General features: G+C 49.7%; 1 protein-coding gene across 2 annotated transcripts in view; it reads left to right on the forward strand.

Annotated features, from left to right (window-relative positions):
- The first annotated feature begins 112 nt into the window (after window positions 1–112).
- RIC1 (RIC1 partner of RAB6A GEF complex) overlaps window positions 113–13,978 on the forward strand; it is a 214,826-nt gene continuing 200,960 nt past the window's right edge. The window contains exon 1 of one of the 2 annotated variants that reach the window (XM_077249171.1): window positions 113–496. In XM_077249171.1, the coding sequence (XP_077105286.1) occupies window positions 356–496 (141 nt within the window). In that variant the 5' untranslated portion in view covers window positions 113–355. The remainder of the gene's footprint in view (window positions 497–13,978) is intronic. The other variant, XM_077249169.1, reaches the window with a different exon arrangement.

A 13,978-nucleotide genomic window follows, 5' to 3' on the forward strand; every position in this document is an offset into this window, starting at 1 on the left:
CTCCCGCCCGCCCGTCCTCCTTGCTGACGTGCGCTGGAACTTTTGCCTCAAAACTCACACGGAGCACGCTTCAGGGATTTAAGAAAGAATCTACCCAATCACAGCTCGCGTTTCTGTCGACTGACAATCATGAGAGCCGCCTAGTGATTGGCTTTCCTTTCTGTCCGCGATGACTGGCTGACGGAGGTTCGGTGGGCGGAGTTCTGCAGGGAAGTGTATTGCAGGGTTTTACTGTACGGGTGTTCGTGGCTTCCGGTCCGCACCGAGGAGCTGCGTTGCCGGGGGCCGTGTGTACCGGGGGAGAGCTGGGAGTGATGTTCGCCCCTGTGCGCCGGACTGTACACTGACAGGCGGCATGTATTTTCTCAGCGGCTGGCCCAAGAGGCTGCTGTGCCCCTTGAAGAGCGTGGAGAAGCCCTTTCATATCCAGCCGGACCCGCAGCGCCTGTTCTTAGCAGTGTTGTCCCACACGCAGCTCAGTATATGGTACAGCAGGGTGAGTGTCTGTGTGTTGTCCTGTCACTGACTGTCCTCTGTATACATGGCCCTGTTGTCCGCAGATAGTAGATACAGTCCGCCTGTGCCTTCTCCAGTACGTGTAATGGATCACAGATGAAGAGATTTCCCCTGTATACATGGCCCTGGTGTCCTCACATAGTAGATACAGTCCGCCTGTGCCTTCTCCAGTACGTGTAATGGATCACAGATGGAGAGATTTCCTCTGTATACATGGCCCTGGTGTCCTCACATAGTAGATACAGTCCGCCTGTGCCTTCTTCTCCAGTACGTGTAATGGATCACAGATGGAGAGATTTCCTCTGTATACATGGCCCTGGTGTCCGCAGATAGTAGATACAGTCCGCCTGTGCCTTCTTCTCCAGTACGTGTAATGGATCACAGATGGAGAGATTTCCCCTGTATACATGGCCCTGGTGTCTGCAGATAGTAGATACAGTCCGCCTGTGCCTTCTCCAGTACGTGTAATGGATCACAGATGAAGAGATTTCCCCTGTATACATGGCCCTGGTGTCCGCAGATAGTAGAGACAGTCCGCCTGTGCCTTCTCCAGTACGTGTAATGGATCACAGATGGAGAGATTTCCTCTGTATACATGGCCCTGGTGTCCGCAGATAGTAGATACAGTCCGCCTGTGCCTTCTTCTCCAGTACGTGTAATGGATCACAGATGGAGAGATTTCCCCTGTATACATGGCCCTGGTGTCCGCAGATAGTAGATACAGTCCGCCTGTGCCTTCTCCAGTACGTGTAATGGATCACAGATGGAGAGATTTCCCCTGTATACATGGCCCTGGTGTCCGCAGATAGTAGATACAGTCCGCCTGTGCCTTCTTCTCCAGTACGTGTAATGGATCACAGATGGAGAGGTTTCCCCTGTATACATGGCCCTGGTGTCCGCACATAGTAGATACAGTCCGCCTGTGCCTTCTCCAGTACGTGTAATGGATCACAGATGAAGAGATTTCCTCTGTATACATGGCCCTGGTGTCCGCAGATAGTAGATACAGTCCGCCTGTGCCTTCTCCAGTACGTGTAATGGATCACAGATGGAGAGATTTCCCCTGTATACATGGCCCTGGTGTCCGCAGATAGTAGATACAGTCCGCCTGTGCCTTCTTCTCCAGTACGTGTAATGGATCACAGATGGAGAGGTTTCCCCTGTATACATGGCCCTGGTGTCCGCACATAGTAGATACAGTCCGCCTGTGCCTTCTCCAGTACGTGTAATGGATCACAGATGAAGAGATTTCCTCTGTATACATGGCCCTGGTGTCCGCAGATAGTAGATACAGTCCGCCTGTGTCTTCTCCAGTACATGTAATGGATCACAGATGAAGAGATTTCCTCTGTATACATGGCCCTGGTGTCCGCAGATAGTAGATACAGTCCGCCTGTGCCTTCTCCAGTACGTGTAATGGATCACAGATGGAGAGATTTCCCCTGTATACATGGCCCTGGTGTCCGCAGATAGTAGATACAGTCCGCCTGTGCCTTCTCCAGTACGTGTAATGGATCACAGATGGAGAGATTTCCCCTGTATACATGGCCCTGGTGTCCGCAGATAGTAGATACAGTCCGCCTGTGCCTTCTCCAGTACGTGTAATGGATCACCGATGGAGAGATTTCCTCTGTATACATGGCCCTGGTGTCCGCAGATAGTAGATACAGTCCGCCTGTGCCTTCTTCTCCAGTGCGTGTAATGGATCACAGATGGAGAGATTTCCTCTGTATACATGGCCCTGGTGTCCGCAGATAGTAGATACAGTCCGCCTGTGCCTTCTTCTCCAGTACATGTAATGGATCACAGATGGAGACATTTCCTCTGTATACATGGCCCTGGTGTCCGCAGATAGTAGATACAGTCCGCCTGTGCCTTCTCCAGTACGTGTAATGGATCACAGATGGAGAGATTTCCTCTGTATACATGGCCCTGGTGTCCTCACATAGTACTGTAGATACAGTCCGCCTGTGCCTTCTTCTCCAGTACGTGTAATGGATCACAGATGGAGAGATTTCCCCTGTATACATGGCCCTGGTGTCCTCACATAGTAGATACAGTCCGCCTGTGCCTTCTTCTCCAGTACGTGTAATGGATCACAGATGGAGAGATTTCCTCTGTATACATGGCCCTGGTGTCCGCAGATAGTAGATACAGTCCGCCTGTGCCTTCTTCTCCAGTACGTGTAATGGATCACAGATGGAGAGATTTCCTCTGTATACATGGCCCTGGTGTCCGCAGATAGTAGATACAGTCCGCCTGTGCCTTCTTCTCCAGTACATGTAATGGATCACAGATGGAGAGATTTCCTCTGTATACATGGCCCTGGTGTCCTCACATAGTACTGTAGATACAGTCCGCCTGTGCCTTCTTCTCCAGTACGTGTAATGGATCACAGATGGAGAGATTTCCTCTGTATACATGGCCCTGGTGTCCGCAGATAGTAGATACAGTCTGCCTGTGCCTTCTCCAGTACGTGTAATGGATCACAGATGGAGAGATTTCCTCTGTATACATGGCCCTGGTGTCCGCAGATAGTAGATACAGTCTGCCTGTGCCTTCTTCTCCAGTATGTGTAATGGATCACAGATGGAGAGATTTCCCCTGTATACATGACCTTGGTGTTCGCAGATAGTAGATACAGTCCGCCTGTGCCTTCTTCTCCAGTACGTGTAATGGATCACAGATGGAGAGATTTCCCCTGTATACATGGCCCTGGTGTCCGCAGATAGTAGATACAGTCCGCCTGTGCCTTCTCCTCCAGTACGTGTAATGGATCACAGATGGAGAGATTTCCTCTGTATACATGGCCCTGGTGTCCGCAGATAGTAGATACAGTCCGCCTGTGCCTTCTCCAGTACGTGTAATGGATCACAGATGGAGAGATTTCCTCTGTATACATGGCCCTGGTGTCCGCAGATAGTAGATACAGTCCGCCTGTGCCTTCTTCTCCAGTACGTGTAATGGATCACAGATGGAGAGATTTCCTCTGTATACATGGCCCTGGTGTCCGCAGATAGTAGATACAGTCCGCCTGTGCCTTCTTCTCCAGTACGTGTAATGGATCACAGATGGAGAGATTTCCTCTGTATACATGGCCCTGGTGTCCTCACATAGTACTGTAGATACAGTCCGCCTGTGCCTTCTTCTCCAGTACGTGTAATGGATCACAGATGGAGAGATTTCCCCTGTATACATGGCCCTGGTGTCCTCACATAGTAGATACAGTCCGCCTGTGCCTTCTTCTCCAGTACGTGTAATGGATCACAGATGGAGAGATTTCCTCTGTATACATGGCCCTGGTGTCCGCAGATAGTAGATACAGTCCGCCTGTGCCTTCTTCTCCAGTACGTGTAATGGATCACAGATGGAGAGATTTCCTCTGTATACATGGCCCTGGTGTCCGCAGATAGTAGATACAGTCCGCCTGTGCCTTCTTCTCCAGTACATGTAATGGATCACAGATGGAGAGATTTCCTCTGTATACATGGCCCTGGTGTCCTCACATAGTACTGTAGATACAGTCCGCCTGTGCCTTCTTCTCCAGTACATGTAATGGATCACAGATGGAGAGATTTCCTCTGTATACATGGCCCTGGTGTCCTCACATAGTACTGTAGATACAGTCCGCCTGTGCCTTCTTCTCCAGTACGTGTAATGGATCACAGATGGAGAGATTTCCTCTGTATACATGGCCCTGGTGTCCGCAGATAGTAGATACAGTCTGCCTGTGCCTTCTCCAGTACGTGTAATGGATCACAGATGGAGAGATTTCCTCTGTATACATGGCCCTGGTGTCCGCAGATAGTAGTTACAGTCCGCCTGTGCCTTCTTCTCCAGTATGTGTAATGGATCACAGATGGAGAGATTTCCCCTGTATACATGACCTTGGTGTTCGCAGATAGTAGATACAGTCCGCCTGTGCCTTCTTCTCCAGTACGTGTAATGGATCACAGATGGAGAGATTTCCCCTGTATACATGGCCCTGGTGTCCGCAGATAGTAGATACAGTCCGCCTGTGCCTTCTCCTCCAGTGCGTGTAATGGATCACAGATAGAGAGATTTCCTCTGTATACATGGCCCTGGTGTCCGCAGATAGTAGATACAGTCCGCCTGTGCCTTCTTCTCCAGTGCGTGTAATGGATCACAGATGGAGAGATTTCCTCTGTATACATGGCCCTGGTGTCCGCAGATAGTAGATACAGTCCGCCTGTGCCTTCTCCAGTACGTGTAATGGATCACAGATGGAGAGATTTCCCCTGTATACATGGCCCTGGTGTCCGCAGATAGTAGATACAGTCCACCTGTGCCTTCTTCTCCAGTACGTGTAATGGATCACAGATGGAGAGATTTCCCCTGTATACATGGCCCTGGTGTCCGCAGATAGTAGATACAGTCCGCCTGTGCCTTCTTCTCCAGTACATGTAATGGATCACAGATGGAGACATTTCCTCTGTATACATGGCCCTGGTGTCCGCAGATAGTAGATACAGTCCGCCTGTGCCTTCTTCTCCAGTACGTGTAATGGATCACAGATGGAGAGATTTCCCCTGTATACATGGCCCTGGTGTCCGCAGATAGTAGATACAGTCCGCCTGTGCCTTCTCCAGTACGTGTAATGGATCACAGATGGAGAGATTTCCTCTGTATACATGGCCCTGGTGTCCGCAGATAGTAGATACAGTCCGCCTGTGCCTTCTCCAGTACGTGTAATGGATCACAGATGGAGAGATTTCCCCTGTATACATGGCCCTGGTGTCCGCAGATAGTAGATACAGTCCGCCTGTGCCTTCTTCTCCAGTACATGTAATGGATCACAGATGGAGAGATTTCCTCTGTATACATGGCCCTGGTGTCCGCAGATAGTAGATACAGTCCGCCTGTGCCTTCTTCTCCAGTACGTGTAATGGATCACAGATGGAGAGATTTCCTCTGTATACATGGCCCTGGTGTCCGCAGATAGTAGATACAGTCCGCCTGTGCCTTCTTCTCCAGTACGTGTAATGGATCACAGATGGAGAGATTTCCCCTGTATACATGGCCCTGGTGTCCGCAGATAGTAGATACAGTCCGCCTGTGCCTTCTCCAGTACGTGTAATGGATCACAGATGGAGAGATTTCCTCTGTATACATGGCCCTGGTGTCCGCAGATAGCAGATACAGTCCGCCTGTGCCTTCTTCTCCAGTACATGTAATGGATCACAGATGGAGAGATTCCCTCTGTATACATGGCCCTGGTGTCCGCAGATAGTAGATACAGTCTGCCTGTGCCTTCTCCAGTACGTGTAATGGATCACAGATGGAGAGATTTCCTCTGTATACATGGCCCTGGTGTCCGCAGATAGTAGATACAGTCTGCCTGTGCCTTCTTCTCCAGTATGTGTAATGGATCACAGATGGAGAGATTTCCCCTGTATACATGACCTTGGTGTTCGCAGATAGTAGATACAGTCCGCCTGTGCCTTCTTCTCCAGTACGTGTAATGGATCACAGATGGAGAGATTTCCCCTGTATACATGGCCCTGGTGTCCGCAGATAGTAGATACAGTCCGCCTGTGCCTTCTCCTCCAGTACGTGTAATGGATCACAGATGGAGAGATTTCCTCTGTATGCATGGCCCTGGTGTCCGCAGATAGTAGATACAGTCCGCCTGTGCCTTCTCCAGTACGTGTAATGGATCACAGATGGAGAGATTTCCTCTGTATACATGGCCCTGGTGTCCGCAGATAGTAGATACAGTCCGCCTGTGCCTTCTTCTCCAGTACGTGTAATGGATCACAGATGGAGAGATTTCCTCTGTATACATGGCCCTGGTGTCCGCAGATAGTAGATACAGTCCGCCTGTGCCTTCTCCAGTACGTGTAATGGATCACAGATGGAGAGATTTCCTCTGTATACATGGCCCTGGTGTCCTCACATAGTACTGTAGATACAGTCCGCCTGTGCCTTCTTCTCCAGTACGTGTAATGGATCACAGATGGAGAGATTTCCCCTGTATACATGGCCCTGGTGTCCTCACATAGTAGATACAGTCCGCCTGTGCCTTCTTCTCCAGTACGTGTAATGGATCACAGATGGAGAGATTTCCTCTGTATACATGGCCCTGGTGTCCGCAGATAGTAGATACAGTCCGCCTGTGCCTTCTTCTCCAGTACGTGTAATGGATCACAGATGGAGAGATTTCCTCTGTATACATGGCCCTGGTGTCCGCAGATAGTAGATACAGTCCGCCTGTGCCTTCTTCTCCAGTACATGTAATGGATCACAGATGGAGAGATTTCCTCTGTATACATGGCCCTGGTGTCCTCACATAGTACTGTAGATACAGTCCACCTGTGCCTTCTTCTCCAGTACGTGTAATGGATCACAGATGGAGAGATTTCCTCTGTATACATGGCCCTGGTGTCCGCAGATAGTAGATACAGTCTGCCTGTGCCTTCTCCAGTACGTGTAATGGATCACAGATGGAGAGATTTCCTCTGTATACATGGCCCTGGTGTCCGCAGATAGTAGTTACAGTCCGCCTGTGCCTTCTTCTCCAGTATGTGTAATGGATCACAGATGGAGAGATTTCCCCTGTATACATGACCTTGGTGTTCGCAGATAGTAGATACAGTCCGCCTGTGCCTTCTTCTCCAGTACGTGTAATGGATCACAGATGGAGAGATTTCCCCTGTATACATGGCCCTGGTGTCCGCAGATAGTAGATACAGTCCGCCTGTGCCTTCTCCTCCAGTGCGTGTAATGGATCACAGATAGAGAGATTTCCTCTGTATACATGGCCCTGGTGTCCGCAGATAGTAGATACAGTCCGCCTGTGCCTTCTTCTCCAGTGCGTGTAATGGATCACAGATGGAGAGATTTCCTCTGTATACATGGCCCTGGTGTCCGCAGATAGTAGATACAGTCCGCCTGTGCCTTCTCCAGTACGTGTAATGGATCACAGATGGAGAGATTTCCCCTGTATACATGGCCCTGGTGTCCGCAGATAGTAGATACAGTCCACCTGTGCCTTCTTCTCCAGTACGTGTAATGGATCACAGATGGAGAGATTTCCCCTGTATACATGGCCCTGGTGTCCGCAGATAGTAGATACAGTCCGCCTGTGCCTTCTTCTCCAGTACATGTAATGGATCACAGATGGAGACATTTCCTCTGTATACATGGCCCTGGTGTCCGCAGATAGTAGATACAGTCCGCCTGTGCCTTCTTCTCCAGTACGTGTAATGGATCACAGATGGAGAGATTTCCCCTGTATACATGGCCCTGGTGTCCGCAGATAGTAGATACAGTCCGCCTGTGCCTTCTCCAGTACGTGTAATGGATCACAGATGGAGAGATTTCCTCTGTATACATGGCCCTGGTGTCCGCAGATAGTAGATACAGTCCGCCTGTGCCTTCTCCAGTACGTGTAATGGATCACAGATGGAGAGATTTCCCCTGTATACATGGCCCTGGTGTCCGCAGATAGTAGATACAGTCCGCCTGTGCCTTCTTCTCCAGTACATGTAATGGATCACAGATGGAGAGATTTCCTCTGTATACATGGCCCTGGTGTCCGCAGATAGTAGATACAGTCCGCCTGTGCCTTCTTCTCCAGTACGTGTAATGGATCACAGATGGAGAGATTTCCTCTGTATACATGGCCCTGGTGTCCGCAGATAGTAGATACAGTCCGCCTGTGCCTTCTTCTCCAGTACGTGTAATGGATCATAGATGGAGAGATTTCCCCTGTATACATGGCCCTGGTGTCCGCAGATAGTAGATACAGTCCGCCTGTGCCTTCTCCAGTACGTGTAATGGATCACAGATGGAGAGATTTCCTCTGTATACATGGCCCTGGTGTCCGCAGATAGCAGATACAGTCCGCCTGTGCCTTCTTCTCCAGTACATGTAATGGATCACAGATGGAGAGATTCCCTCTGTATACATGGCCCTGGTGTCCGCAGATAGTAGATACAGTCCGCCTGTGCCTTCTCCAGTACGTGTAATGGATCACAGATGGAGAGATTTCCTCTGTATACATGGCCCTGGTGTCCGCAGATAGTAGATACAGTCCGCCTGTGCCTTCTTCTCCAGTACGTGTAATGGATCACAGATGGAGAGGTTTCCCCTGTATACATGGCCCTGGTGTCCGCAGATAGTAGATACAGTCCGCCTGTGCCTTCTCCAGTACGTGTAATGGATCACAGATGGAGAGATTTCCTCTGTATACATGGCCCTGGTGTCCGCAGATAGTAGATACAGTCCGCCTGTGCCTTCTTCTCCAGTACGTGTAATGGACCACAGATGGAGAGATTTCCTCTGTATACATGGCCCTGGTGTCCGCAGATAGTAGATACAGTCCGCCTGTGCCTTCTCCAGTACGTGTAATGGATCACAGATGGAGAGATTTCCTCTGTATACATGGCCCTGGTGTCCTCACATAGTACTGTAGATACAGTCCGCCTGTGCCTTCTTCTCCAGTACGTGTAATGGATCACAGATGGAGAGATTTCCCCTGTATACATGGCCCTGGTGTCCTTACATAGTAGATACAGTCCGCCTGTGCCTTCTTCTCCAGTACGTGTAATGGATCACAGATGGAGAGATTTCCTCTGTATACATGGCCCTGGTGTCCGCAGATAGTAGATACAGTCCGCCTGTGCCTTCTTCTCCAGTACGTGTAATGGATCACAGATGGAGAGATTTCCTCTGTATACATGGCCCTGGTGTCCGCAGATAGCAGATACAGTCCGCCTGTGCCTTCTTCTCCAGTACGTGTAATGGATCACAGATTGAGAGATTTCCTCTGTATACATGGCCCTGGTGTCCGCAGATAGTAGATACAGTCCGCCTGTGCCTTCTCCAGTACGTGTAATGGATCACAGATGGAGAGATTTCCTCTGTATACATGGCCCTGGTGTCCTCAGATAGTAGATACAGTCTGCCTGTGCCTTCTTCTCCAGTACGTGTAATGGATCACAGATTGAGAGATTTCCTCTGTATACATGGCCCTGGTGTCCGCAGATAGTAGATACAGTCCGCCTGTGCCTTCTTCTCCAGTACGTGTAATGGATCACAGATGGAGAGATTTCCCCTGTATACATGGCCCTGGTGTCCGCAGATAGTAGATACAGTCCACCTGTGCCTTCTTCTCCAGTACATGTAATGGATCACAGATGAAGAGATTTCCTCTGTATACATGGCCCTGGTGTCCGCAGATAGTAGATACAGTCCGCCTGTGCCTTCTCCAGTACGTGTAATGGATCACAGATGGAGAGATTTCCTCTGTATACATGGCCCTGGTGTCCGCAGATAGTAGATACAGTCCGCCTGTGCCTTCTTCTCCAGTACATGTAATGGATCACAGATGAAGAGATTTCCTCTGTATACATGGCCCTGGTGTCCGCATATAGTAGATACAGTCCGCCTGTGCCTTCTCCAGTACGTGTAATGGATCACAGATGGAGAGATTTCCTCTGTATACATGGCCCTGGTGTCCGCAGATAGTAGATACAGTCCGCCTGTGCCTTCTCCAGTACGTGTAATGGATCACAGATGGAGAGATTTCCTCTGTATACATGGCCCTGGTGTCCGCAGATAGTAGATACAGTCCGCCTGTGCCTTCTTCTCCAGTACGTGTAATGGATCACAGATGGAGAGATTTCCTCTGTATACATGGCCCTGGTGTCCGCAGATAGTAGATACAGTCCGCCTGTGCCTTCTTCTCCAGTACGTGTAATGGATCACAGATGGAGAGATTTCCCCTGTATACATGGCCCTGGTGTCCTCACATAGTAGATACAGTCCGCCTGTGCCTTCTTCTCCAGTACGTGTAATGGATCACAGATGGAGAGATTTCCTCTGTATACATGGCCCTGGTGTCCGCAGATAGTAGATACAGTCCGCCTGTGCCTTCTTCTCCAGTACGTGTAATGGATCACAGATGGAGAGATTTCCTCTGTATACATGGCCCTGGTGTCCGCAGATAGTAGATACAGTCCGCCTGTGCCTTCTTCTCCAGTACGTGTAATGGACCACAGATGGAGAGATTTCCTCTGTATACATGGCCCTGGTGTCCGCAGATAGTAGATACAGTCCGCCTGTGCCTTCTCCAGTACGTGTAATGGATCACAGATGGAGAGATTTCCTCTGTATACATGGCCCTGGTGTCCTCACATAGTACTGTAGATACAGTCCGCCTGTGCCTTCTTCTCCAGTACGTGTAATGGATCACAGATGGAGAGATTTCCCCTGTATACATGGCCCTGGTGTCCTTACATAGTAGATACAGTCCGCCTGTGCCTTCTTCTCCAGTACGTGTAATGGATCACAGATGGAGAGATTTCCTCTGTATACATGGCCCTGGTGTCCGCAGATAGTAGATACAGTCCGCCTGTGCCTTCTTCTCCAGTACGTGTAATGGATCACAGATGGAGAGATTTCCTCTGTATACATGGCCCTGGTGTCCGCAGATAGCAGATACAGTCCGCCTGTGCCTTCTTCTCCAGTACGTGTAATGGATCACAGATTGAGAGATTTCCTCTGTATACATGGCCCTGGTGTCCGCAGATAGTAGATACAGTCCGCCTGTGCCTTTTCCAGTACGTGTAATGGATCACAGATGGAGAGATTTCCTCTGTATACATGGCCCTGGTGTCCTCAGATAGTAGATACAGTCTGCCTGTGCCTTCTTCTCCAGTACGTGTAATGGATCACAGATTGAGAGATTTCCTCTGTATACATGGCCCTGGTGTCCGCAGATAGTAGATACAGTCCGCCTGTGCCTTCTTCTCCAGTACGTGTAATGGATCACAGATGGAGAGATTTCCCCTGTATACATGGCCCTGGTGTCCGCAGATAGTAGATACAGTCCACCTGTGCCTTCTTCTCCAGTACATGTAATGGATCACAGATGAAGAGATTTCCTCTGTATACATGGCCCTGGTGTCCGCAGATAGTAGATACAGTCCGCCTGTGCCTTCTCCAGTACGTGTAATGGATCACAGATGGAGAGATTTCCTCTGTATACATGGCCCTGGTGTCCGCAGATAGTAGATACAGTCCGCCTGTGCCTTCTTCTCCAGTACATGTAATGGATCACAGATGAAGAGATTTCCTCTGTATACATGGCCCTGGTGTCCGCATATAGTAGATACAGTCCGCCTGTGCCTTCTCCAGTACGTGTAATGGATCACAGATGGAGAGATTTCCTCTGTATACATGGCCCTGGTGTCCGCAGATAGTAGATACAGTCCGCCTGTGCCTTCTCCAGTACGTGTAATGGATCACAGATGGAGAGATTTCCTCTGTATACATGGCCCTGGTGTCCGCAGATAGTAGATACAGTCCGCCTGTGCCTTCTTCTCCAGTACGTGTAATGGATCACAGATGGAGAGATTTCCTCTGTATACATGGCCCTGGTGTCCGCAGATAGTAGATACAGTCCGCCTGTGCCTTCTTCTCCAGTACGTGTAATGGATCACAGATGGAGAGATTTCCCCTGTATACATGGCCCTGGTGTCCTCACATAGTAGATACAGTCCGCCTGTGCCTTCTTCTCCAGTACGTGTAATGGATCACAGATGGAGAGATTTCCTCTGTATACATGGCCCTGGTGTCCGCAGATAGTAGATACAGTCCGCCTGTGCCTTCTTCTCCAGTACGTGTAATGGATCACAGATGGAGAGATTTCCTCTGTATACATGGCCCTGGTGTCCGCAGATAGTAGATACAGTCCGCCTGTGCCTTCTTCTCCAGTACATGTAATGGATCACAGATGGAGAGATTTCCTCTGTATACATGGCCCTGGTGTCCTCACATAGTACTGTAGATACAGTCCGCCTGTGCCTTCTTCTCCAGTACGTGTAATGGATCACAGATGGAGAGATTTCCTCTGTATACATGGCCCTGGTGTCCGCAGATAGTAGATACAGTCTGCCTGTGCCTTCTCCAGTACGTGTAATGGATCACAGATGGAGAGATTTCCTCTGTATACATGGCCCTGGTGTCCGCAGATAGTAGATACAGTCCGCCTGTGCCTTCTTCTCCAGTATGTGTAATGGATCACAGATGGAGAGATTTCCCCTGTATACATGACCTTGGTGTTCGCAGATAGTAGATACAGTCCGCCTGTGCCTTCTTCTCCAGTACGTGTAATGGATCACAGATGGAGAGATTTCCTCTGTATACATGGCCCTGGTGTCCGCAGATAGTAGATACAGTCCGCCTGTGCCTTCTCCTCCAGTACGTGTAATGGATCACAGATGGAGAGATTTCCTCTGTATACATGGCCCTGGTGTCCGCAGATAGTAGATACAGTCCGCCTGTGCCTTCTCCAGTACGTGTAATGGATCACAGATGGAGAGATTTCCTCTGTATACATGGCCCTGGTGTCCGCAGATAGTAGATACAGTCCGCCTGTGCCTTCTTCTCCAGTACGTGTAATGGATCACAGATGGAGAGATTTCCTCTGTATACATGGCCCTGGTGTCCGCAGATAGTAGATACAGTCCGCCTGTGCCTTCTCCAGTACGTGTAATGGATCACAGATGGAGAGATTTCCTCTGTATACATGGCCCTGGTGTCCTCACATATTACTGTAGATACAGTACGCCTGTGCCTTCTCCAGTACGTGTAATGGATCACAGATGGAGAGATTTCCCCTGTATACATGGCCCTGGTGTCCTCACATAGTACTGTAGATACAGTCCGCCTGTGCCTTCTTCTCCAGTATGTGTAATGGATCACAGATGGAGAGATTTCCTCTGTATACATGGCCCTGGTGTCCGCAGATAGTAGATACAGTCCGCCTGTGCCTTCTTCTCCAGTACGTGTAATGGATCACAGATGGAGAGATTTCCTCTGTATACATGGCCCTGTTGTCCGCAGATAGTAGATACAGTCCGCCTGTGCCTTCTTCTCCAGTACGTGTAATGGATCACAGATGGAGAGATTTCCTCTGTATACATGGCCCTGGTGTCCGCAGATAGTAGATACAGTCCGCCTGTGCCCTCTTGTCCCGTGCCTTAGGATAGATGACAGATGGAGAGGTTTCCCCTGTATACATGGCCCTGGTGTCCTCAGATAGTAGATACAGGCCGCCTGTGCCTTCTTCTCCAGTATGTGTAATGGATCACAGATGGAGAGATTTCCCCTGTATACATCGCCCTGGTGTCCGCAGATAGTAGATACAGTCCGCCTGTGCCCTCTTGTCCCGTGCCTTAGGATAGATGACAGATGGAGAGGTTTCCCCTGTATGCATGGCCCTGGTGTCCTCAGATAGTAAATACAGGCCGCCTGTGCCTTCTTCTCCAGTACATGTAATGGATCACAGATGGAGAGGTTTCCCCTGTATACATGGCCCTGGTGTCCTCAGATAGTAGATACAGGCCGCCTGTGCCTTCTTCTCCAGTATGTGTAATGGATCACAGATGGAGAGATTTCCCCTGTATACATGGCCCTGGTGTCCGCAGATGGT

The sequence above is a fragment of the Ranitomeya variabilis genome, chromosome 1, assembly GCF_051348905.1.
Source record: "Ranitomeya variabilis isolate aRanVar5 chromosome 1, aRanVar5.hap1, whole genome shotgun sequence".
Lineage (NCBI taxonomy): Eukaryota > Metazoa > Chordata > Amphibia > Anura > Dendrobatidae > Ranitomeya > Ranitomeya variabilis.